Here is a 23,755-nt window from a genome sequence, read left to right on the forward strand (position 1 = left end):
AGTGTCAGTAGGAGTGGTGATCTAGGATCAGGTCATACAGAGTCTCAGTAGGAGTGGTGATCTAGGATCAGGTCATAAAGAGTCTCAGTAGGAGTGCTGATCTAGGATCAGGTCCCCTCTGTCCATCAATGTAAATCACAGGTTATCCATTATATTGACCTGATACTCTACTGGCCAATAACAATGAAAATACAATTCTACAGAAATGGAAGGCAGTCGGGAGGCGGCAAGATCAGGTGGGACCATTCTCGCCAATGAGAGCGTAGACAAGCCCATGAACAGGCACAATGGTTTCCACTAGTTACCACAGCCACAAAGTCAAAATTGTCTGTATCGTAAAAAAAATATTTAAATTAAAGGCCAAAAGGTCATCAGTGTGGCTTAATAACATTTTAAGGAGAGAAATTGTAGAAATATGCGGCTGTGGTATCTAGTGACGACCAGACAACTCTGAAGTAGTGTTTTTGGTCAAAGTTGCCGAGGTGTCACGTGTCCAACTAATATCAGTATACTTGTACCAACCTAAGCATTGCAAAACTGATATTACATCAAATAAGCCACACGTAGCAAATAAACCACTACATTTTCTTGCTAACCAAATTTAACACTCATTGACCCTAAAGAACAAAAACTCATCGCTTGTTACATTTTTTTTTTTACCCTATAAAAGCCATCGACTGGAGAACACAGATTTTGGGCCCAGTTATCCCTCTCACAATATTTCATCAGAGAGGGAGAATTGAAGTATCTAAAAAGTTCAAACTGATCCTAAATCAGTCCTCCAACAGAGACACTTGATGCATACAATACCTGGTGGACACACCATCTACTCCCACCTACAGTACCAACCAGTCAAGGGTTTTAGAACACCTACAGTACCAGTCAAGGGTTTTAGAACACCTACAGTACCAGTCAAGGGTTTTAGAACACCTACAGTACCAACCAGTCAAGGGTTTTAGAACACCTACAGTACAAACCAGTCAAGGGTTTTAGAACACCTACAGTACCAACCAGTCAAGGGTTTTAGAACACCTACAGTACCAACCAGTCAAGGGTTTTAGAACACCTACAGTACCAACCAGTCAAGGGTTCTAGAACACCTACAGTACCAACCAGTCAAGGGTTTTAGAACACCTACAGTACCAACCAGTCAAGGGTTTTAGAACACCTACAGTACCAACCAGTCAAGGGTTTTAGAACACCTACAGTACCAACCAGTCAAGGGTTCTAGAACACCTACAGTACCAACCAGTCAAGGGTTTTAGAACACCTACAGTACCAACCAGTCAAGGGTTTTAGAACACCTACAGTACCAACCAGTCAAGGGTTTTAGAACACCTACAGTACCAACCAGTCAAGGGTTTTAGAACACCTACAGTACCAACCAGTCAAGGGTTTTAGAACACCTACAGTACCAACCAGTCAAGGGTTTTAGAACACCTACAGTACCAACCAGTCAAGGGTTTTAGAACACCTACAGTACCAACCAGTCAAGGGTTTTAGAACACCTACAGTACCAACCAGTCAAGGGTTTTAGAACACCTACAGTACCAACCAGTCAAGGGTTTTAGAACACCTACAGTACCAACCAGTCAAGGGTTTTAGAACACCTACAGTACCAGTCAAGGGTTTTAGAACACCTACTCATTCAAGGGTTTTAGAACACCTACTCATTCAAGGGTTTTAGAACACCTACTCATTCAAGGGTTTTAGAACACCTACTCATTGAAGGGTTTTAGAACACCTACTCATTGAAGGGTTTTAGAACACCTACTCATTGAAGGGTTTTAGAACACCTACTCATTGAAGGGTTTTAGAACACCTACTCATTGAAGGGTTTTAGAACACCTACAGTACCAGTCAAGGGTTTTAAAACACCTACAGTACCAGTCAAGGGTTTTAGAACACCTACAGTACCAGTCAAGGGTTTTAGAACACCTACAGTACCAGTCAAGGGTTTTAGAACACCTACAGTACCAGTCAAGGGTTTTAGAACACCTACAGTACCATTCAAGGGTTTTAGAACACCTACTCATTCAAGGGTTTTAGAACACCTACAGTACCAGTCAAGGGTTTTAGAACACCTACTCATTCAAGGGTTTTAGAACACCTACAGTACCAGTCAAGGGTTTTAGAACACCTACTCATTCAAGGGTTTTAGAACACCTACTCATTCAAGGGTTTTAGAACACCTACTCATTCAAGGGTTTTAGAACACCTACAGTACAAAGTAGAAAATAGTACAAATAAAGAAAAACCCTTGAATGAGTAGGTGTTCTAAAACCCTTGAATGAGTAGGTGTTCTAAAACCCTTGACTGGTACTGTAGGTGTTCTAAAACCCTTGAATGAGTAGGTGTTCTAAAACCCTTGAATGAGTAGGTGTCCAAACCTTCGACTGGTACTGTACTTCAAGCATGTTGTTGTGTCCTGTATATTTCATTGGTTATACCTCGTTGAGTTTTGATCACATGCTCTCATATCTACCTACCTTTCCACGGGTGAAGGCCTGTCTGATGAAGCCATAGCAGAGACCACTGGCCCCCTCGGTCTTGTTGTCAAGCACATCCTGTTTGGGCGAGGCTACCTCCTCCTCGTCCAATGAACTGGGAGTGTCTAGGTCTGGCCCCTCCTCGTCTGAGAGAAGCTCCTCCGAGACCTCGTCCAATGGGAACAGCTCTTCGTCCTCCGTGTTCACACTGTCTAGGTGATGTCTGGGATATACTTCCTCATCTAGCTCTTCATCCTCCTCTTCCTCCTCCGATAGGCTGTTCTTCCCCAAATCCTCATCTTCTTTCTCTCCTTCGTTATCAGAGTCTGAAGGGCTCTCCTCCTCTTCCTCCACCATACAGTCAGAGTCCTGCTTAAAGCCCGCCTCTCCTTTCTGCCCATTGGCTGCCTGAGACTCCAGTTTGAGACTGCTCAACCCTGATTGGACACGGCTCACGTCACTCAGAGCCTTCTGACGCTTGTAATTAGCTCCTCGAGGCCCTGCCATCTTGTGGTTGGCTGATGGAAGGCTGAGGGGCAGGGCGAAGTACTTGTAGGTCGATTTGAGGCAGTGGAGGATGTACTCGTACATCTGTTGGCTGTTCAATGTACGAGCCACGTTCCTCTTCACAGCAAACGGATCTAAAACACACAATTAAATCTCATCTCAAAATCAGAACTCGAGTATTATGATTGGCAGTGCTAAACAACAGTGTTTCCCTTCACAAAGTCTACCTGGTAACCGCTGACACAGGTTTAACATTAAAGGGCTTTTCAGACAGCTGAATATCACAAGATCCCTGTTGAGTTCACCTCCGGTCCCCCTAGTCTACGCCACCGGTCCCCCTAGTCTACGCCACCGGTCCCCCTAGTCTACGCCACCGGTCCCCCTAGTCTACGCCACCGGTCCCCCTAGTCTACGCCACCGGTCCCCCTAGTCTACGCCACCGGTCCCCCTAGTCTACGCCACCGGTCCCCCTAGTCTACGCCACCGGTCCCCCTAGTCAACGCCACCGGTCCCCCTAGTCAACGCCACCGGTCCCCCTAGTCTACGCCACCGGTCCCCCTAGTCAACGCCACCGGTCCCTCTAGTCAAAGCGGGCTACACCGTATTTCCATGCAACACAAATTTTTTATTTAAAAAAACTAAACAATTAGAAAACAATGATTTTTATTGTTAAAAAGTCCCTGTAAAGTGAGAGTATTAGCCAGCTAGCCAGAGTGGGAGTATTAGCCAGCTAGCCAGAGTGAGAGTATTAGCCAGCTAGCCAGAGTGGGAGTATTAGCCAGCTAGCCAGAGTGGGAGTATTAGACAGCTAGCCAGAGTGGGAGTATTAGCCAGCTAGCCAGAGTGAGAGTATTAGCCAGCTAGCCAGAGTGAGAGTATTAGCCAGCTAGCCAGAGTGAGAGTATTAGCCAGCTAGCCAGAGTGAGAGTATTAGCCAGCTAGCCAGAGTGAGAGTATTAGCCAGCTAGCCAGAGTGAGAGTATTAGCCAGCTAGCCAGAGTGGGAAAGTTAGCCGGTCCTGCTGTACGTGCAGGAGAGGTCTTCCGTGAGGAATATTTGTCACCGGGACAACGTGACCCGAAATAATTTAAATTTAACGGACATTTGAGAAATTGACCGGACATCCATATTAGGACTTCCACCCACGATGCTCAAAACCACAGTTACATTATTGGAATACATTTCAACTGTAGAAATTAGTGTTTAATTGAAGAGCAAGACATTGTATCTTTACTCCTCTTATAAATCATAAATTAATATCATTTAAAAACAGACAAAATAGTTAAGCCTAGAAGAACGAGTTGCCTACCCAGTCATAAAAACTTAAAAATACAATATTTGTAAAATACAATTTGCGAACGACCTGTCCTATAGGATACTTTTATTAAAGTTTTAATTATTAAATAACACAGCTGTTTTTAAATGTAATCTATGCCTCTCTAATGTAATGTATCCTAGGCATGAACATTGTAATTAGGCCTAATAAATAACACGACTGTCTAGGAACACCAGGGCCAGCCGGTCATGGCAAGGGATGCACCTTTTGTAGCAGGTTAGGAGAACTGAGGTAGCAGGTTAGGAGAGCTGAGGTAGCAGGTTAGGAGAGCTGAGGTAGCAGGTTAGGAGAGCTGAGGTAGCAGGTTAGGAGAACTGAGGTAGCAGGTTAGGAGAACTGAGGTAGCAGGTTAGGAGAACTGAGGTAGCAGGTTAGGAGAGCTGAGGTAGCAGGTTAGGAGAGCTGAGGTAGCAGGTTAGGAGAGCTGAGGTAGCAGGTTAGGAGAGCTGAGGTAGCAGGTTAGGAGAGCTGAGGTAGCAGGTTAGGAGAACTGAGGTAGCAGGTTAGGAGAGCTGAGGTAGCAGGTTAGGAGAACTGAGGTAGCAGGTTAGGAGAGCTGAGGTAGCAGGTTAGGAGAGCTGAGGTAGCAGGTTAGGAGAACTGAGGTAGCAGGTTAGGAGAACTGAGGTAGCAGGTTAAGAGAGCTGAGGTAGCAGGTTAGGAGAACTGAGGTAGCAGGTTAGGAGAACTGAGGTAGCAGGTTAAGAGAGCTGAGGTAGCAGGTTAGGAGAACTGAGGTAGCAGGTTAGGAGAACTGAGGTAGCAGGTTAGGAGAACTGAGGTAGCAGGTTAGGAGAACTGAGGTAGCAGGTTAGGAGAACTGAGGTAGCAGGTTAGGAGAACTGAGGTAGCAGGTTAGGAGAACTGAGGTAGCAGGTTAGGAGAGCTGAGGTAGCAGGTTAGGAGAGCTGAGGTAGCAGGTTAGGAGAACTGAGGTAGCAGGTTAGGAGAGCTGAGGTAGCAGGTTAGGAGAACTGAGGTAGCAGGTTAGGAGAACTGAGGTAGCAGGTTAGGAGAACTGAGGTAGCAGGTTAAGAGAGCTGAGGTAGCAGGTTAAGAGAGCTGAGGTAGCAGGTTAGGAGAACTGAGGTAGCAGGTTAGGAGAGCTGAGGTAGCAGGTTAAGAGAGCTGAGGTAGCAGGTTAGGAGAACTGAGGTAGCAGGTTAGGAGAGCTGAGGTAGCAGGTTAGGAGAGCTGAGGTAGCAGGTTAGGAGAACTGAGGTAGCAGGTTTAGGAGAACTGAGGTAGCAGGTTAGGAGAACTGAGGTAGCAGGTTAGGAGAACTGAGGTAGCAGGTTAGGAGAACTGAGGTAGCAGGTTAGGAGAACTGAGGTAGCAGGTTAGGAGAACTGAGGTAGCAGGTTAGGAGAACTGAGGTAGCAGGTTAGGAGAACTGAGGTAGCAGGTTAGGAGAACTGAGGTAGCAGGTTAGGAGAACTGAGGTAGCAGGTTAGGAGAACTGAGGTAGCAGGTTAGGAGAACTGAGGTAGCAGGTTAGGAGAGCTGAGGTAGCAGGTTAGGAGAGCTGAGGTAGCAGGTTAGGAGAGCTGAGGTAGCAGGTTAGGAGAGCTGAGGTAGCAGGTTAGGAGAACTGAGGTAGCAGGTTAGGAGAGCTGAGGTAGCAGGTTAGGAGAACTGAGGTAGCAGGTTAGGAGAACTGAGGTAGCAGGTTAGGAGAACTGAGGTAGCAGGTTAGGAGAACTGAGGTAGCAGGTTAAGAGAACTGAGGTAGCAGGTTAGGAGAACTGAGGTAGCAGGTTAGGAGAACTGAGGTAGCAGGTTAGGAGAATTACTATATCAGGTTAGGAAAAGGGTTAAGGTTAGCTAAAATGCAAACTGTACAGACAGTGGCAAGTCCAATTCAAGGAGTTTATAGTACTTTTTCAAGTACTAATATTTATGTTTGAAGGACCATCAATTTGTAATATTTCATATGCTGTTTTTCTAATCACCACCAGATGACAGTATATCACCACAACCGCATGAGAAAAACAATTCACTTACTATTCATCACTACATGACAAATTCTACTCAATAACACTACTTATTTACCACACACACACACTACATGATCAAAAGTATATGGACACCTGCTCGCCCAACATTTCGTTCCAAAACCACGGGCATTAATATGGAGTTGATTCCCCCCCTTTTTCTGAAGCGTGATTCATGACCCCAGAGAACACGTTTCCACTGCTCCAGAGTCTAATGGCAGCAAGCTTTACACCACTCCAGCCGACGCTTGGTTTGCACCACTCCAGCCCACGCTTGGTTTGCACCACTCCAGCCCACGCTTGGTTTGCACCACTCCAGCCCACGCTTGGTTTGCACCACTCCAGCCCACGCTTGGTTTGCACCACTCCAGCCCACGCTTGGTTTGCACCACTCCAGCCCACGCTTGGTTTGCACCACTCCAGCCCACGCTTGGTTTGCACCACTCCAGCCCACGCTTGGTTTGCACCACTCCAGCCCACGCTTGGTTTGCACCACTCCAGCCCACGCTTGGTTTGCACCACTCCAGCCCACGCTTGGTATTGCACCACTCCAGCCCACGCTTGGTATTGCACCACTCCAGCCCACGCTTGGTATTGCACCACTCCAGCCCACGCTTGGTTTGCACCACTCCAGCCCACGCTTGGTATTGCACCACTCCAGCCCACGCTTGGTATTGCACGTGGTGATCTAAGGCTTGTGTGCGGCTGCTCGGCCATGGAAAACCATTTCATTAAGCTCCCGACGAACAGTTATTGTGCAGAGGCAGTTTGGAACTCGGTAGTGAGTGACGCAACCAAGAATATATATATTTTTTACTCGCTACGCACTTTAGCACTCTGCTGTCTTGTTCTGTGAGCTTTTGTGGCCTACCACTTCACGGCTGAGTAGTTGTTGCTCATAGACGTTTACACTTCACAATAACAGCACTTAAAAAGTTGAACGGGGCCAAAATTTGACGAACTGACTTGTTGGGAAGGTGGCATCCTATGACGATGCCTCGTTGAAAGTCACCGAGCTCTTCAGTAAGGCTATTCTACTGCCAATGTTTGTCTATGGAGATTGCATGGTGGTGTGTTCGATTTTATACAACTGTCAGCAAAAGGTGAGGCTGAAATAGCCAAATCCACTAATTTGTAGTGTTGTTCCACACGGTAAGTCAGTACTGATGTTGACTGGTTTCCTTATATGAACTGTACTGAAGTCAAATCTTTAAAATGGACGTTGCATTAAAAATGTTGTTCAGCGTACATGATAATAATAGTAGAAAAACATTTCTTATATATATATATTCACAAAATGTTAACCTCTTGGATAAGGGGCAGTATTCTAACGTCCAGATGAAGAGCGTGCCCAAAGTAAACTGCATGTTACTCAGGCCCAGAAGCTAGGATATGTTATTATATGTTAGGATATGATCTATTACACTTGTGATTTAATGAAAGTTAAATATTTATAATACTGTAGTTTGAATTTCTCGCTCAGCAATTTCACCGGATGTTGGCCTACCCTCCCACGCTACCGCCCACCTGCCCATAAGAAGTTAAGTCCCACAGGCAGTCCCAACACAGGACATAATGACATGAAAGGGAATTCTGACAGTGTAAAAGGCCCTTAGTTGACTCTATAATGTTGTATTCTTTACCCATTTAAAGAGAAACAAGATTAAGATGAAAGATTCTCTCAGAGGACCCAACATGGGTCCCGGACACCAAGTTTGGGAACCAGTGTGCTACTAACCTCTCTCCCTGCTTGCTTCAATGCTTCGTCTCTCTGTGTAGAACCTCCCTCCCTGCTTGCTTCAATGCTTCGTCTCTCTGTGTAGAACCTCTCCCTGCTTGCTTCAATGCTTCGTCTCTCTGTGTAGAACCTCTCTCCCTGCTTGCTTCAATGCTCCCTCTCTCTGTGTAGAACCTCCCTCCCTGCTTGTTTCAATGCTTCCTCTGTGTAGGACCTCTCTCCCTGCTTGCTTCAATGCTTCCTCTGTGTAGAACCACTCTCCCTGCTTGCTTCAAAGCTTCCTCTCTCTGTGTAGGACCTCTCTCCCTGCTTGCTTCAATGCTTCCTCTGTGTAGAACCACTCTCCCTGCTTGCTTCAAAGCTTCCTCTCTCTGTGTAGGACCTCTCTCCCTGCTTGCTTCAATGCATCCTCTGTGTAGAACCTCTCTCCCTGCTTGCTTCAAAGCTTCGTCTCTCTGTGTAGAACCACTCTCCCTGCTTGCTTCAATGCTTCCTCTGTGTAGAACCACTCTCCCTGCTTGCTTCAAAGCTTCCTCTCTCTGTGTAGGACCTCTCTCCCTGCTTGCTTCAATGCATCCTCTGTGTAGAACCTCTCTCCCTGCTTGCTTCAAAGCTTCGTCTCTCTGTGTAGAACCACTCTCCCTGCTTGCTTCAAAGCTTCGTCTCTCTGTGTAGGACCTCTCTCTCTGCTTGCTTCAAAGCTTCGTCTCTCTGTGTAGAACCACTCTCTCTGCTTGCTTCAAAGCTTCCTCTCTCTGTGTAGAACCCCTCTCCCTGCTTGCTTCAAAGCTTCCTCTCTCTGTGTAGGACCTCTCTCCCTGCTTGCTTCAATGCATCCTCTGTGTAGAACCACTCTCCCTGCTTGCTTCAAAGCTTCGTCTCTCTGTGTAGAACCTCTGCCTCCTTCATTGCAGCCTGACCCAACACGGTCTGTCTCACTACTCTCTTCGTCTCTCTGTGTAGGACCTCTCTCCCTGCTTGCTTCAAAGCTTCGTCTCTCTGTGTAGAACCTCTGCCTCCTTCATTGCAGCCTGACCCAACACGGTCTGTCTCACTACTCTCTTCGTCTCTCTGTGTAGGACCTCTCTCCCTGCTTGCTTCAAAGCTTCCTCTCTCTGTGTAGAACCTCTGCCTCCTTCATTGCAGCCTGACCCAACACGGTCTGTCTCACTACTCTCTTCGTCTCTCTGTGTAGGACCTCTCTCCCTGCTTGCTTCAAAGCTTCGTCTCTGTGTAGAACCTCTGCCTCCTTCATTGCAGCCTGACCCAACACGGTCTGTCTCACTACTCTCTTCGTCTCTCTGTGTAGAACCTCTGCCTCCTTCATTGCAGCCTGACCCAACACGGTCTGTCTCACTACTCTCTTCGTCTCTCTGTGTAGAACCTCTGCCTCCTTCATTGCAGCCTGACCCAACACGGTCTGTCTCACTACTCTCTTCGTCTCTCTGTGTAGAACCTCTGCCTCCTTCATTGCAGCCTGACCCAACACGGTCTGTCTCACTACTCTCTTCGTCTCTCTGTGTAGAACCTCTGCCTCCTTCATTGCAGCCTGACCCAACACGGTCTGTCTCACTACTCTCTGTAAAGCACAGTTATTTTGGTATGGGCTTAATTTCAGTCAACTGCTCCTGCTGAGGTCAGACTCAGAGCTGCAAAATCTGGACCCCTACAACTGTCAACTGCTCCTGCTGAGGTCAGACTCAGAGCTGCAAAATCTGGACCCCTACAACTGTCAACTGCTCCTGCTGAGGTCAGACTCAGAGCTGCAACATCTGGACCCCTACAACTGTCAACTGCTCCTGCTGAGGTCAGACTCAGAGCTGCAACATCTGGACCCCTACAACTGTCAACTGCTCCTGCTGAGGTCAGACTCAGAGCTGCAAAATCTGGACCCCTACAACTGTCAACTGCTCCTGCTGAGGTCAGACTCAGAGCTGCAACATCTGGACCCCTACAACTGTCAACTGCTCCTGCTGAGGTCAGACTCAGAGCTGCAAAATCTGGACCCCTACAACTGTCAACTGCTCCTGCTGAGGTCAGACTCAGAGCTGCAACATCTGGACCCCTACAACTGTCAACTGCTCCTGCTGAGGTCAGACTCAGAGCTGCAAAATCTGGACCCCTACAACTGTCAACTGCTCCTGCTGAGGTCAGACTCAGAGCTGCAAAATCTGGACCCCTACAACTGTCAACTGCTCCTGCTGAGGTCAGACTCAGAGCTGCAAAATCTGGACCCCTACAACTGTCAACTGCTCCTGCTGAGGTCAGACTCAGAGCTGCAAAATCTGGACCCCTACAACTGTCAACTGCTCCTGCTGAGGTCAGACTCAGAGCTGCAAAATCTGGACCCCTACAACTGTCAACTGCTCCTGCTGAGGTCAGACTCAGAGCTGCAAAATCTGGACCCCTACAACTGTCAACTGCTCCTGCTGAGGTCAGACTCAGAGCTGCAAAATCTGGACCCCTACAACAGTCAACTGCTCCTGCTGAGGTCAGACTCAGAGCTGCAAAATCTGGACCCCTACAACTGTCAACTGCTCCTGCTGAGGTCAGACTCAGAGCTGCAAAATCTGGACCCCTACAACTGTCAACTGCTCCTGCTGAGGTCAGACTCAGAGCTGCAAAATCTGGACCCCTACAAATCAGCCGGGCTAGACAATCTGGATCCTCGCTTTCTAAAAATGTCTGCCGAAATTGTTGCAAACCCTATTACTGATCTGTTCAACCTCTCTCTCTGATAGTCTGAGATTCTCAAAGATTGGAAAGCTGCCGCGGTCCTCCCCCTCTTCAAAGGGGAAGACACTCTAGACCCAAACTGCTACAGACCTATAACTATCATTCCCTGTCTTTCTAAGGTCTTCGAAAGCCAAGTTAACAAACAGATTACCAACCATTTCGAATACCACCGTACCTTCTCCGCTATGCAATCTGGTTTCAGAGCTGGTCATGGGTGTACCTCAGCCACGCTCAATGTCCTAAACGACATCATAACCGCCATCGATAAGAGACATTACTGTGCAGCCGTATTCATCGATCTGGCCAAGGCTTTCGACTCTGTCAATCACCACATTCTTATTGGCACTTGGCAGCCTTGGTTTCTCATGATTGCCTCGCCTGGCTTACCAACTACTTCTCTGATAGAGTTTGTCCGTTGTCCGAGTAGTTTTTTTGTTTGGGGGATGTCTGTTGACACACCAGCAGTCAAGGGATGTAAAAAGAAAATCCCACTGTCAACTCTCTACTACTTGCCACTGTAGGTTGATGAGGTAGTTCGTTTTACCTCTTGGCTTATGTCATGGGCGGAGTTTCCTGTTGGAAAGAGTGGTGAATGAATGTGCTGCTAACACGGCCATTCAGAAGGAAGCAGGCGAACATAACGAGCACACATGATTCCACTTGTTCAGAGGAAGGCGCGATTAGAACACAGATCAAGAAGCCTTCCGAGTTTTGATCAACGCTAGGAAAGTTGATTATATAAGTTATTTGTCACACGCGCCGAATACAACAGGTTTCCTTTCCTACAAAAGTAGTAGTAATGTTCTGACAAAGCGTATAAGGTAACTTTTGTAGTCATGTTGCGCGAGTTGGAACCGGTGTTTTCTGGATCAAATGCACCAAATAAATTGACATTAATCAAATAAAAAGGATAATTTGTTTATGGGACATATTGGAGTGCTAACAAAGTGCTAAGAAGCTCGTCAAAGGTAAGGCATGAATTATATCTTTATTTCTCAGTTTTGTGTCGCGCCTGGAGGGTTGAAATGTGATGGTCTGTGTTTGTTTGCTTGGGTGCTATCCTCAGATAATAGAATTGTTTGCTTTCGCCGTAAAGCATTTTTGAAATCTGACACAATGGCTGGATTCACAACAAGTGTAACTTTAATTAATTTGGTATATTGAATGTGTGATTTCATCAATGTTTCATTTTTATAGTAATTTATTTGAATTTGGCGCTCTGCATTGTCACTGGATGTTGGCCAGTTGGGACGCGACCGTCCCACATATCCCAGAGGTTAAGAACAAATTCTTATTTTCGATGATGGCCTAGGAACAGTGGGTAAACTGCCTTGTTCAGGGGCAGAACGACAGATTTGCCAACTCGGGGATTTGAACTTGCAACCTTTCGGTTACTAGTCCAACGCTCTTACCACTAGGCTACCCTGCCGCCCTTTTGAGCGAACTTAATGATGGTATTGGAGTCGTGCCTGGCCGTGCAGTCATGGGTGAATAGGGAGTTAGCCTTTTTAGCCTTCATTGAAAATTAAATGGGCCACCCCGTCCGCCTCACGCTGTCTGCCAACGCCTTACGAGTGAAAATATAGGACCTCCATTTTTTTAACTAGGCAAGTCAGTTAAGAACAAATTCATATTTTCAATGACAGATTTGTACCTTGTCAGCTCTGGGATTTGAACTTAAAACCTTCCGGTTACTAGTCCAGCGCTCTAACCACTAGGCTACCCTGCAGCCCTCAATCTGGCCTCCCTGGACAATATGACACATGTAACTACACTAGGCTGCTGGTTGGTCAGGCTGAACCCCCCCTCCCCCCCTCCCACAGGTTATCCGGTTCCATGGACCATGAAAAATAGATACCAATGCTAGAACATGTTTGGTAGTGGAGTTCGATGGTTTGACAGGTGAATGGTAAAAAGGTCAAAGTTCGTACCCTCCACGGCAATGCGTTTCTTGGGCCAGTCCTTGGCGTCCCGTGATAAGACGAGGCTGGTGCGCACGCTGATGACACACTCCGTCATGTTGAACTCCAGCGAATAAAAACGCAGCATCTCCACCCACAGAAGACCCACCGATGGTGGAGAGACAGCGCTCTGGAACACCAGAGGAGCCTGGAGAGAGACAAGCACTCGTTACACACACAGTGTGTACACTGACAATATTATGTTTAACAAGGTCTATAAGTGAGCACCAGGCTGACCACCCGCCCCCCACAGGGTGTAGTTACATCCCCCCCTTCCTCCCCCCACAGGGTGAAGTCCCCCCCTCCCCCAGGGTGAAGTCGTCCCCCCCCTCCCCCCACAGGGTGAAGTCCCCCCCCCCCCCCCCCCCCCAGGGTGAAGTCCCCTCCCCCCCCCCCCCCCACAGGGTGAAGTCCCCTCCCCCCCCCCCCACAGGGTGAAGTCCCCTCCCCCCCCCCCACAGGGTGAAGTCCCCTCCCCCCCCCCCCACAGGGTGAAGTCCCCTCCCCCCCCCCCCACAGGGTGAAGTCCCCTCCCCCCACAGGGTGAAGTCCCCTCCCCCCCCCCCCCACAGGGTGAAGTCCCCTCCCCCCACAGGGTGAAGTCCACTCCCCCCACAGGGTGAAGTCCACCCACCCCTCCCTCCCCCCACAGGGTGAAGTCCCCTCCCCCCACAGGGTGAAGTCCACTCCCCCCACAGGGTGAAGTCCACTCCCCCCACAGGGTGAAGTCCACTCCCCCCACAGGGTGAAGTCCACTCCCCCCACAGGGTGAAGTCCACTCCCCCACAGGGTGAAGTCCACTCCCCCCACAGGGTGAAGTCCCCTCCCCCCACAGGGTGAAGTCCCCTCCCCCCACAGGGTGAAGTCCCCCCCCTCCACAGGGTGAAGTCCCCCCCCTCCCCCACAGGGTGAAGTCCCCCCCCCCTCCCCCCACAGGGTGAAGTCCCCCCCCCCCTCCCCCCACAGGGTGAAGTCCCCCCCTCCCCCCACAGGGTGAAGTCCCCCCCCCCCACAGGGTGAAGTCCCCCCCCCCCCCTCCCCCCACAGGGTGAAGTCCCCCCCCCCCCCTCCCCCCACAGGGTGAAGTCCCCCCCCCCCCCTCCCCCCACAGGGTGAAGTCCCCCCCCCCCCACCCTCCCCCCACAGGTGAAGTCCCCCCCCCCCCCCCTCCCCCCACAGGGTGAAGTCCCCCCCCCCCCCCCCTCCCCCCACAGGGTGAAGTCCCCCCCCCCCCCCTCCCCCCACAGGGTGAAGTCCCCCCCCCCCCCTCCCCCACAGGGTGAAGTCCCCCCCCCCCTCCCCCCACAGGGTGAAGTCCCCCCCCCCCCTCCCCCCACAGGGTGAAGTCCCCCCCCCCCCCTCCCCCACAGGGTGAAGTCCCCCCCCCCCCCCCTCCCCCCACAGGGTGAAGTCCCCCCCCCTCCCCCCCCACAGGGTGAAGTCCCCCCCCCCCCCCCCCCACAGGGTGAAGTCCCCCCCCCCCCTCCCCCACAGGGTGAAGTCCCCCCCCCCCCCTCCCCCCACAAGGGTGAAGTCCCCCCCCCCCCTCCCCCCACAGGGTGAAGTCCCCCCCCCCTCCCCCACAGGGTGAAGTCCCCCCCCTCCCCCCACAGGGTGAAGTCCCCCCCCCCCTCCCCCCACAGGGTGAAGTCCCCCCCCCTCCCCCCACAGGGTGAAGTCCCCCCCCCTCCCCCACAGGGTGAAGTCCCCCCCCCTCCCCCCACAGGGTGAAGTCCCCCCCCCTCCCCCCACAGGGTGAAGTCCCCCCCTCCCCCCACAGGGTGAAGTCCCCCCCTCCCCCACAGGGTGAAGTCCCCCCCTCCCCCACAGGGTGAAGTCCCCCCCTCCCCCCCACAGGGTGAAGTCCCCCCCCTCCCCCCACAGGGTGAAGTCCCCCCCCCCCTCCCCCCACAGGGTGAAGTCCCCCCCCCTCCCCCCACAGGGTGAAGTCCCCCCCTCCCCCCACAGGGTGAAGTCCCCCCCTCCCCCCACAGGGTGAAGTCCCCCCTCCCCCCACAGGGTGAAGTCCCCCCCTCCCCCCACAGGGTGAAGTCCCCCCCTCCCCCCACAGGGTGAAGTCCCCCCCTCCCCCCACAGGGTGAAGTTACCTTGCCCTCCCTGAAGATAGTTTCTGGGGGTGAGGAGGAGTCCTTAGAGACGGGGTAGTAACCCCAGTGGACACAGCCATCCTCCATGTAAGTCAGACTGAAGTCATGTAGTCTGCTGATGGAGAAATCCTTTATCTGAGAATAAGGGGGAGAGGTGTTATGGTTAGATGTAGTACAGCCTGCTGATGGAGAACTCAGCAGGGTGGGTTGTTTCCTCTGCTGTGTGTGTTAGGTATTTTATTAGGATCCTCATTAGCTGTTGCAAAAGCAGCAGCTACTCTTCCTGGGGTCGACACAAAACATAAAACACAATACAGAACATTACTAGACAAGGGTTGTAAACTTTACACATATTTGAACAGAACCGTTCGGTCCGAGGACCCGAGGACCTCGGTTCGGTACGCACTGCGAACCAGAATGAGAACGTTAACAACAATTTACTAAATAAAAACAGCAGACCTAATAGACTATGCCTAAAATACATTGTACGCCTCGAGTAAATCTGAACAGCCCAAAAATGTCTGGCTATTCCGTTACAACTAGAGCCAATGTGTCCGTTGTGATCAAAATTCTGATGTGAATTGGCACATTTGAAAAACTGTCCTAATGTGAGGCGCAGCTGGGTACTAGTTCTGTACGACGGAGAGGGTAGGGTGGATAAACTGTCCTAATGTGAGGCGCAGCTGGGTACTAGTTCTGTACGACGGAGAGCGGGTAGGGTGGATAAACCGTCCTAATGTGAGGCGCAGCTGGGTACTAGTTCTGTACGACGGAGAGCGGGTAGGGTGGATAAACCGTCCTAATGTGATGCGCAGCTGGGTACTAGTTCTGTACGACGGAGAGCGGGTAGGGTGGATAAACCGTCCTAATGTGATGCGCAGCTGGGTACTAGTTCTGTACGACGGAGAGCGGGTAGGGTGGATAGACAAGGAGAATTCTCCATCGTAGTTTAAAATCATTAAGGTTAAATAAACAGAGGACAGAGTCACCCACCTGGCACCGAAGGAGGCGGTGTCATGGTGCGTTCGCAACCAAATGGGAATTCACCCCGTTCACACGTCTGGAAAAGAAATCCACTTCACAGCCCCTCCAACTAGTCTATCATCCTGAGCCCACTTCTCCCACACGCTGACCTCTGACCTCACCTACTCAGGAAATGTCCTCCATAACAGCATTTTTAGCAGTTAAATGCAACACAACGTATATAAAAAGCGATCTATTTTTTTTCCCCAAAATTTTTTTAACACTACAATTTGTTTACAAGCATGACAGCTGTACCTTTAGGTTATGGTTGGATACAACTTGTTGGCCATTAGCCAATGAGCGCTTCTTCTACGAGTTCAAATCACATAAATGTAACTTCTATTTTACGACTTCACAACTGGTAAATTCCCACCTCCCACATGGTTACGAACTCAGCATCCGAGTGGAAACTTGAGACATAACGATCCTGTCACAACAGACAACGCCAGGAACATTGTGAATGACATTTAATTTGTCCTGGCGTACGGAAATCGAACCGTGACCCCAAAAACCGCAATATGTACCGAACCGTGGGTTTGGTGAACCATTACAAGGTTAGTTAACCTTTTCACACGTGAGTTCCAAATATCTTTAACGGTCGCCCCAGCGTGAGTTAAATATCTCTAACGGTCGCCCCAGCGTGAGTTAAATATCTCTAACGGTCGCCCCAGCGTGAGTTAAGTATCTCTAACGGTCGCCCCAGCGTGAGTTAAATATCTAACGGTCCTCCCAGCGTGAGTTAAACATCTCTAACGGTCCTCCCAGCGTGAGTTAAATATCTCTAACGGTCCTCCCAGCGTGAGTTAAACATCCAACTTCATGAGTTGTTTTATGTGATGTCAGAATGCAGTCACTGTTCTAAAATGTGATTGTCACGGATCAGGACAGTTACCATCCGCTGTCTGCTAATTATCTATAGACTGTTTCAACTTGTCAATATCTAATGATTTTCTAACAGTTTGAGTTGAGGAGTGTTCCGCCTCATTAATTCACATTAACTACTTCTATGTCAGCGTTGCGGACAATTTATGTTTTACTGAGCTGGATAAACTTCTCGTGGAGGAGAGCCCACCCGCACAGATCAAGTAAGTAAATATTCGCGCAGTTCTTCCTGGCGCTCGGCTTCGTCTTGTTGTTTTCCTTACTGATAATAACTTTGGACAAGTGTGCGTTCCTATCAAAGTTTCCTATATATCGTGTTGTCGTTTCTACTGTAGGCGTCTTTCAGTATGTGTGTACCATAATGCATTTACAGTTTTATTCACATTTTCAATTACTGGTGACAAATAATGCATTCTGATTATTGAGTAGATTGTAATGGATACCTATGATTTGTGTAAAATACTTTTTTGAGGGTTGTACTGATTATAATGAGCTAAGCTATTCGCCAGCTATGTGTGGCGCCATGTTTGTTGACATTATACAATGCATTCTGGGTGTCACGTAATCTGTCAGACCATAGATGGTTTAATGAGGTGAAGGAATAGTTCACTCATCTTTCGGGTGTAAACTTCCGGAAGTGAATTGATCATAGACACACCCCCTTTCAACATGCATACTATAAAACAGACCAAACTCATCTTGTCTCCTCTTATTATCTTTGGTTGATGCGGAAAGAAAACAAGCATGGCAGCACACACAAACTAGCCATCTTCGGATGACTTTCGACTTCTGCTAAGTGTTTTTACTCAATTATTTAGATCAATTGGTGAGCTCACCTGGCATGTGATTAATTATAAATAGTAATTGCTAGTAGCTAATTCATATTGTTGTTTCTGTCACCCGAGAGTTCTAAAATATGACAGCTTGCGTTATGTCAACCTTTCCTCAGTTAGCGCTGGGACAAATATAACCTACATTTTTACGGTTTGGATGATTGTGTTACGCTGTACACTTCTGTGAATGTCTGAACATCGCACCCAAAAATAAAACAGCTCACATTCTGGACATCACTTTGTAAGGACTGTGTTTGTGCAAAAATATTTCTGAAAAAAAAAAAAAAAAATGTTGAGTCATTCGAAACAGGACGTTCTAAATACGCGTTCTAATGACACCGGTTTGATCGTGCTCGACAGGGACCAGTGTAGAATGATCACACCCGGGTGTGTGTGTGTGTGTGTGTGTGTTGGTACGTGTGAAAAGGTTAAAACAAGACTGTGTGTGTACCTCGTGTCCCAGGTAGGCAGGCAGGACGGGCCGTTTCCTCTGTTGGAGGAAGTAGATGACCATGAGAGCCAGGACGTACGAAGGCAGACCTCCCTCTTCCGCTCGGTCCACGTGACAGATCTGAGACAGACGGGGGAGCACACAATGTCAATTGTCACAAAAGGACAATTGTCACAAAAGGACAATTCTGAATATATGGAGTGAATCCTAACCGACACAAATCCAATGTGCAGTTAATTTACCGATTATGTGAAGATGTGACTTAATTCACCCCTCAGTGATGAGGTGTTTACAGGTCAAAATGTCTGAGGAACCTCAGCGCCTCACCTAGAGATATAGCTAGGGCAGGGCAACTGGTGGCTCGGGACCCCCTTTTTTGTAGACCCGCCGATCAACTCAAAGACTTCTCTACGCCAAAATGGCAAAATGTGCAAAATTGCAGGGAAAATGTATCACATGCACATTTTTCTCTCCGCTATCAAGAGCCGAGAAAACAAAACTTAGGACCAAACAAACTCAGGGCCGGCTTCGACTGCATGTGTGGGGACGCATACCCACGAGCCACTGCTGACCCTCATGATAAGTTAGGATTCTTTGTGGCCCCCACCCCCATCAAAGTTCCCCATGATCTAGAGGAAACACTGATAGGCTAACTGGTGATGGAACCAGGTATGAGGGCCAATGAATAAACTCACCCAGGCCCAGTGTCTGAAACCCAGGACCAGTGGCAGCAGGAGAGGCTCCCGACTGGACAGCTCAAACAGGAAGGAGGTGGTCAGGCAGGCGTTGTCATTTCCTGCGCTCACCTTACACACCAGACCACTTGGACGACAACAACAACAACCATCAGACAGGTTCTTCCTGAAAAACTACAGGTCCCCATCAGCCACACTTTCACATCAATCAAAAGGGAGATGTGGTTATATTCAGGAAGATTAGTGCTAAACAATACAACTGTCAGATAGCAGCACACATGAAAGAACATGAGGATCCAGAACAATGGATGTGATTAATGAAGGACTGACCTGTCCTTGTCTTTACAGATGACCACCGGAACCCTGGCATGAAAGTCTACCTCCAGGTTACTGTAGAGATCTGGAAACAACCACCACCAACTCCATCATCAACATTATCTCAGGGGGGAGGGGTCACTCTACTAAATGACGATGCTAATGCTAACAGTATCATTGGTTATTATGGTGGTTTCTACAGTAGCGTGTCTCGAGGGGGGAACAGTCAGTCATACTCACGGCTGACTGACAGACTCTTCTGTACCAGCAACAGAACGTCTGGCTGATGCATCTGTGAACATTGAAAAAAATATATAGAATTTAGAAGAATATATGATAGATTACACAAAGGGAATATCTGTGAACACAGACCCATTTCAAAACCCTAATAAAATCATAGATTACAATATTATAGAGCTTCAGGAAAAACATGATCATTCACTATTAGTCTAGGAAGAGGAACACACGCATCTCATTAGCAAGCAGGGCTACTCAGACGCATCTCATTAGCAAGCAGGGCTACTCAGACGCATCCCATTAGCAAGCAGGGCTACTCAGACGCATCCCATTAGCAAGCAGGGCTACTCAGACGCATCTCATTAGCAAGCAGGGCTACTCAGACGCATCTCATTAGCAAGCAGGGCTACTCAGACGCATCTCATTAGCAAGCAGGGCTACTCACACGCATCTCATTAGCAAGCAGGGCTACTCAGACGCATCTCATTAGCAAGCAGGGCTACTCAGACGCATCCCATTAGCAAGCAGGGCTACTCAGACGCATCCCATTAGCAAGCAGGGCTACTCAGACGCATCTCATTAGCAAGCAGGGCTACTCAGACGCATCTCATTAGCAAGCAGGGCTACTCAGACGCATCTCATTAGCAAGCAGGGCTACTCAGACGCATCTCATTAGCAAGCAGGGCTACTCAGACGCATCTCATTAGCAAGCAGGGCTACTCAGACGCATCTCATTAGCAAGCAGGGCTACTCAGACGCATCTCATTAGCAAGCAGGGCTACTCAGACGCATCTCATTAGCAAGCAGGGCTACTCAGACGCATCTCATTAGCAAGCAGGGCTACTCAGACGCATCTCATTAGCAAGCAGGGCTACTCACACGCATCTCATTAGCAAGCAGGGCTACTCACATGAGGGGGGAACTGGATATCAATGTTGACATCAGAATCTTTGAAACCAAACTTGGTGCAGGAAGACCCATAGAGCCTGAGTTTCACCTCTGGAGGGGGGGGGGGGGGCAAATAGAGAACACACACAAAAAAATCATAAACATAAACCCTATTCATCCTTAATGATATTATCATCTTTCTACTGTAAACATGCCTAGCCTTTCCAGAAAGAAACCCCACCTAAACTACATGTTCTGTAGACTTGCTCCCTGGCTAAAGTGGAGTTTCTCCAGGACTCCCCATGTCCCCATCATTCCCACTCAGCAAGCTTGTCTAGTTCCAAATCCAAGCCCTTATTTTGGACACCTGTTTGACAGACTTAAGCTTTGTAAACCGAGTGTACAAAATATTAGGAACACCTGCTCTTTCCATGACAGACTGACCAGGTGAATCCAGGTGAAATCTATGATCCCTAATTGATGTAACTTGTTAAATCCACCTCTATCAGTGTAGGTGAAGGGGAGAAAATGTTTTTTCACACCTAACAGTTTCCTGTGTGTATCAAGAACGGTCCACCACCCAAAGGACATCCAGCCAACTTGACACAACTGTGGGAAGCATTGAAGTCAACATGGGCCAGCATCCCTGTGGAACGCTTTCAACACCTTGTAGAGACAACATGGGCCAGCATCCCTGTGGAACGCTTTCAACACCTTGTAGAGACAACATGGGCCAGCATCCCTGGAACGCTTTCAACACCGTGTAAAGTCCATGACCCGACGAATTCAGGCTGTTCTGAGGGCTAAACAGCGTGTCAACTCAATATTAGGAAGATGTTCCTAATGTTTTGTACACTCAGTGTCATTCCTCATGCTGAACAAATTTGTCTCAAGATCCATCAGGATATTCTCCTCCATCTTCGACATTTTGGAAAACCTTAGAAAACCTTATCGTGAACCATAAGTCCAAATAACACCACACTTCCTGTGTTTGAGGAAAGCTAAGAGATTGGTTAAAAGGTGCTTACCTATAGAACAACGAGAGGAACTGCCCTTCCCTACCTTCAAACCCTACACCCCAACCCGAGCACTCCTCTGGTCTCTTGGCCCTCTCACCCCTACGGGACGGCAGCTCCCCTACAGCTCCCCTGCGGGAGGGCAGCTCCCCTGCGGGAGGGCAGCTCCCCTGCGGGAGGGCAGCTCCCCTGCGGGACGGCAGCTCCCCTGCGGGACGGCAGCTCCTCTACAGCTCCCCTACGGGAGGGCAGCTCCCACTTCAGCCTAGGCAACACTCTCTGTCCAGGCACCCCTAATGGTGGAACCAGCTTCCGACTGAAGTTAGGAAAACAGAGGCCATCTTCCAAAAACATCTGAAACCCTACCACTTCAAAACAGTATCTTAAAGAATAACATCACACTCCCTCCTCCCACCTGCACAAACAAAATGATTTAAATAAACTGAACCAGCACTTGCAACCCCAATGCCACCATGGGGCATACTGTACATGACGTTGACATAAGCAAACCACACGACACACGCCGTCTGCCATCTTCCCGGTACAGCTGTAAACGGGATTCATCCGTGAAGAGCACACTTCTCCAGCGAGGCCAGTGGCCATCGAAGGTGAACATTTGCCCACTGATGTCGGTTACGACGCCAAACTGTAGTCAAATCAAGACCCTGGTGGGTTGGCGCCCCCCCCCCTTGCGTGGTGCCTTGGCGGAGGTCTTTGTGGGCTATACTCGGCCTCGTCTCAGGATGGTAAGTTGGTGGTTGAAGATATCCCTCTAGTGGTGTGGGGGCTGTGCTTTGGCAAAGTGGGTGGGGTTATATCCTTCCTGTTTGGCCCTGTCCGGGTGTACCATCGGATGGGGCCACAGTGTCTCCTGACCCCTCCTGTCTCAGCCTCCAGTATTTATGCTGCAGTAGTTTATGTGTCGGGGGGCTAGGGTCAGTTTGTTATATCTGGAGTACTTCTCCGGTGTCCTGTGTGAATTTAAGTATGCTCTCTCTAATTCTCTCTTTCTTTCTCTCTCTCTCTCTCGGATGACCTGAGCCCTAGGACCATGCCTCAGGACTACCTGGCATGATGACTCCTTGCTGTCCCCAGTCCACCTGGCCGTGCTGCTGCTCCAGTTTCAACTGTTCTGCCTGCAGCTATGGAACCTAGACCTGTTCACTGGATGTGCTACCTGTCCCAGACCTATTATTTGACCATGCTGGTCATTTATGAACATTATACAGAACATGGCCAAGATGTTCAAATCTCCACCCGGCACAGCCAGAAGAGGACTGGTCACCCCTATTAGCCTGGTTCCCCTCTAGGTTTCTTCCTAGGTTTTGGCCTTTCTAGGGAGTTTTTCCTAGCCACAGTGCTTCTACACCTGCATTGCTTGCAGTTTAGGGTTTTAGGCTGGGTTTCTTTCCAGCACTTCGAGATATCAGCTGATGTGATTAGATGTGGTCTGCGGTTTAGGCCGGTTGAATGTACCCCCAAATTCTCAAAAAAGACATTGGAGGCGGCTTACAGTAGAGAAATTAACATTCGATCAGCTCTGTTGGACATTCCTGCAGTCAGCATGCTAATTGCACGCTCCCTCAAAACATCTGTGAAATTCTGTTGTCTGACAAAACTGCACATTTTAGAGTGGCCTTTTATTGTCCCCAAAACACTGGTCTAGTCTACACCTCTAGTCTAGTGTCCATTCTCTCACCAGGCAGGACGGCTGTTAGGACTTCCTGCATGTTGGAGACGATCTTTTGCCTGTTCTCTACATCCTGGTCACTCATCCCCCTCTCTCTGACCACACCCTCCAGGGCCATGCCCACTGCTGCCACCTGCTCTGCCCTGGGGGGCGCAATCTCCGTCAGCATCTCCTCCTCACAACGCTCCTACAGAGGGCAGTCACAGAGCAAACACACACACACACACACACACAGTTCATAATAAAACATTGTTATATCTTATTATTTTGAATAATATAACAATAGTATCAGCTGTTCTCACCTTGGCTCTCCTCTTGTGCCACTTGTCTTTGATGTGTCTGTGAGCGTCAGAGACAGAGTCCAGCAGTACCTCACACAGAGAGCAGGAGTAGACAGCACTGGGGTTACTGTGGGACCTCTGAGAATGAGAAAGAGAGAGAGAGAGAACGGGGATTACTGTGGGACCTGAGAGAGAGAGAGAGAGAGAGAAAGGAGATTACTGTGGGACCTGAGAGAGAGAGAGAGAGAGAGAAAGGAGATTACTGTGGGACCTGAGAGAGAGAGAGAGAGAGAGAAAGGAGATTACTGTGGGACCTGAGAGAGAGAGAGAGAGAGAGAGAAAGGGGATTACTGTGGGACCTGAGAGAGAGAGAGAGAGAGAGAGAGAGAGAGAGAGAGAGAGAGAAAGGGGATTACTGTGGGACCTGAGAGAGAGAGAGAGAGAGAGAGAAAGGGGATTACTGTGGGACCTGAGAGAGAGAGAGAGAGAGAGAAAGGGGATTACTGTGGGACCTGAGGAGAGAGAGAGAGAGAGAGAGAGAGAGAAAGGGGATTACTGTGGGACCTGAGAGAGAG

General features: G+C 49.1%; 1 protein-coding gene across 2 annotated transcripts in view; it reads right to left on the bottom strand.

The window, feature by feature from the left end:
* Positions 1 to 23,755, bottom strand: part of tut7 (terminal uridylyl transferase 7) — a 58,481-nt gene that overhangs the window by 26,552 nt on the left and 8,174 nt on the right. For both annotated transcript variants that reach the window (XM_031829549.1, XM_031829548.1), the window contains exons 5-14: positions 23,202 to 23,318; positions 22,909 to 23,086; positions 20,216 to 20,304; positions 19,309 to 19,360; positions 19,084 to 19,153; positions 18,754 to 18,880; positions 18,059 to 18,178; positions 14,870 to 15,004; positions 12,732 to 12,909; positions 2,490 to 3,130 (exon numbers count right to left, since the gene is read on the bottom strand). In XM_031829549.1, the coding sequence (XP_031685409.1) occupies positions 2,490 to 3,130; positions 12,732 to 12,909; positions 14,870 to 15,004; positions 18,059 to 18,178; positions 18,754 to 18,880; positions 19,084 to 19,153; positions 19,309 to 19,360; positions 20,216 to 20,304; positions 22,909 to 23,086; positions 23,202 to 23,318 (1,707 nt within the window). The remainder of the gene's footprint in view (positions 1 to 2,489; positions 3,131 to 12,731; positions 12,910 to 14,869; positions 15,005 to 18,058; positions 18,179 to 18,753; positions 18,881 to 19,083; positions 19,154 to 19,308; positions 19,361 to 20,215; positions 20,305 to 22,908; positions 23,087 to 23,201; positions 23,319 to 23,755) is intronic.

This window comes from Oncorhynchus kisutch, linkage group LG8 (assembly GCF_002021735.2).
Source record: "Oncorhynchus kisutch isolate 150728-3 linkage group LG8, Okis_V2, whole genome shotgun sequence".
NCBI lineage: Eukaryota > Metazoa > Chordata > Actinopteri > Salmoniformes > Salmonidae > Oncorhynchus > Oncorhynchus kisutch.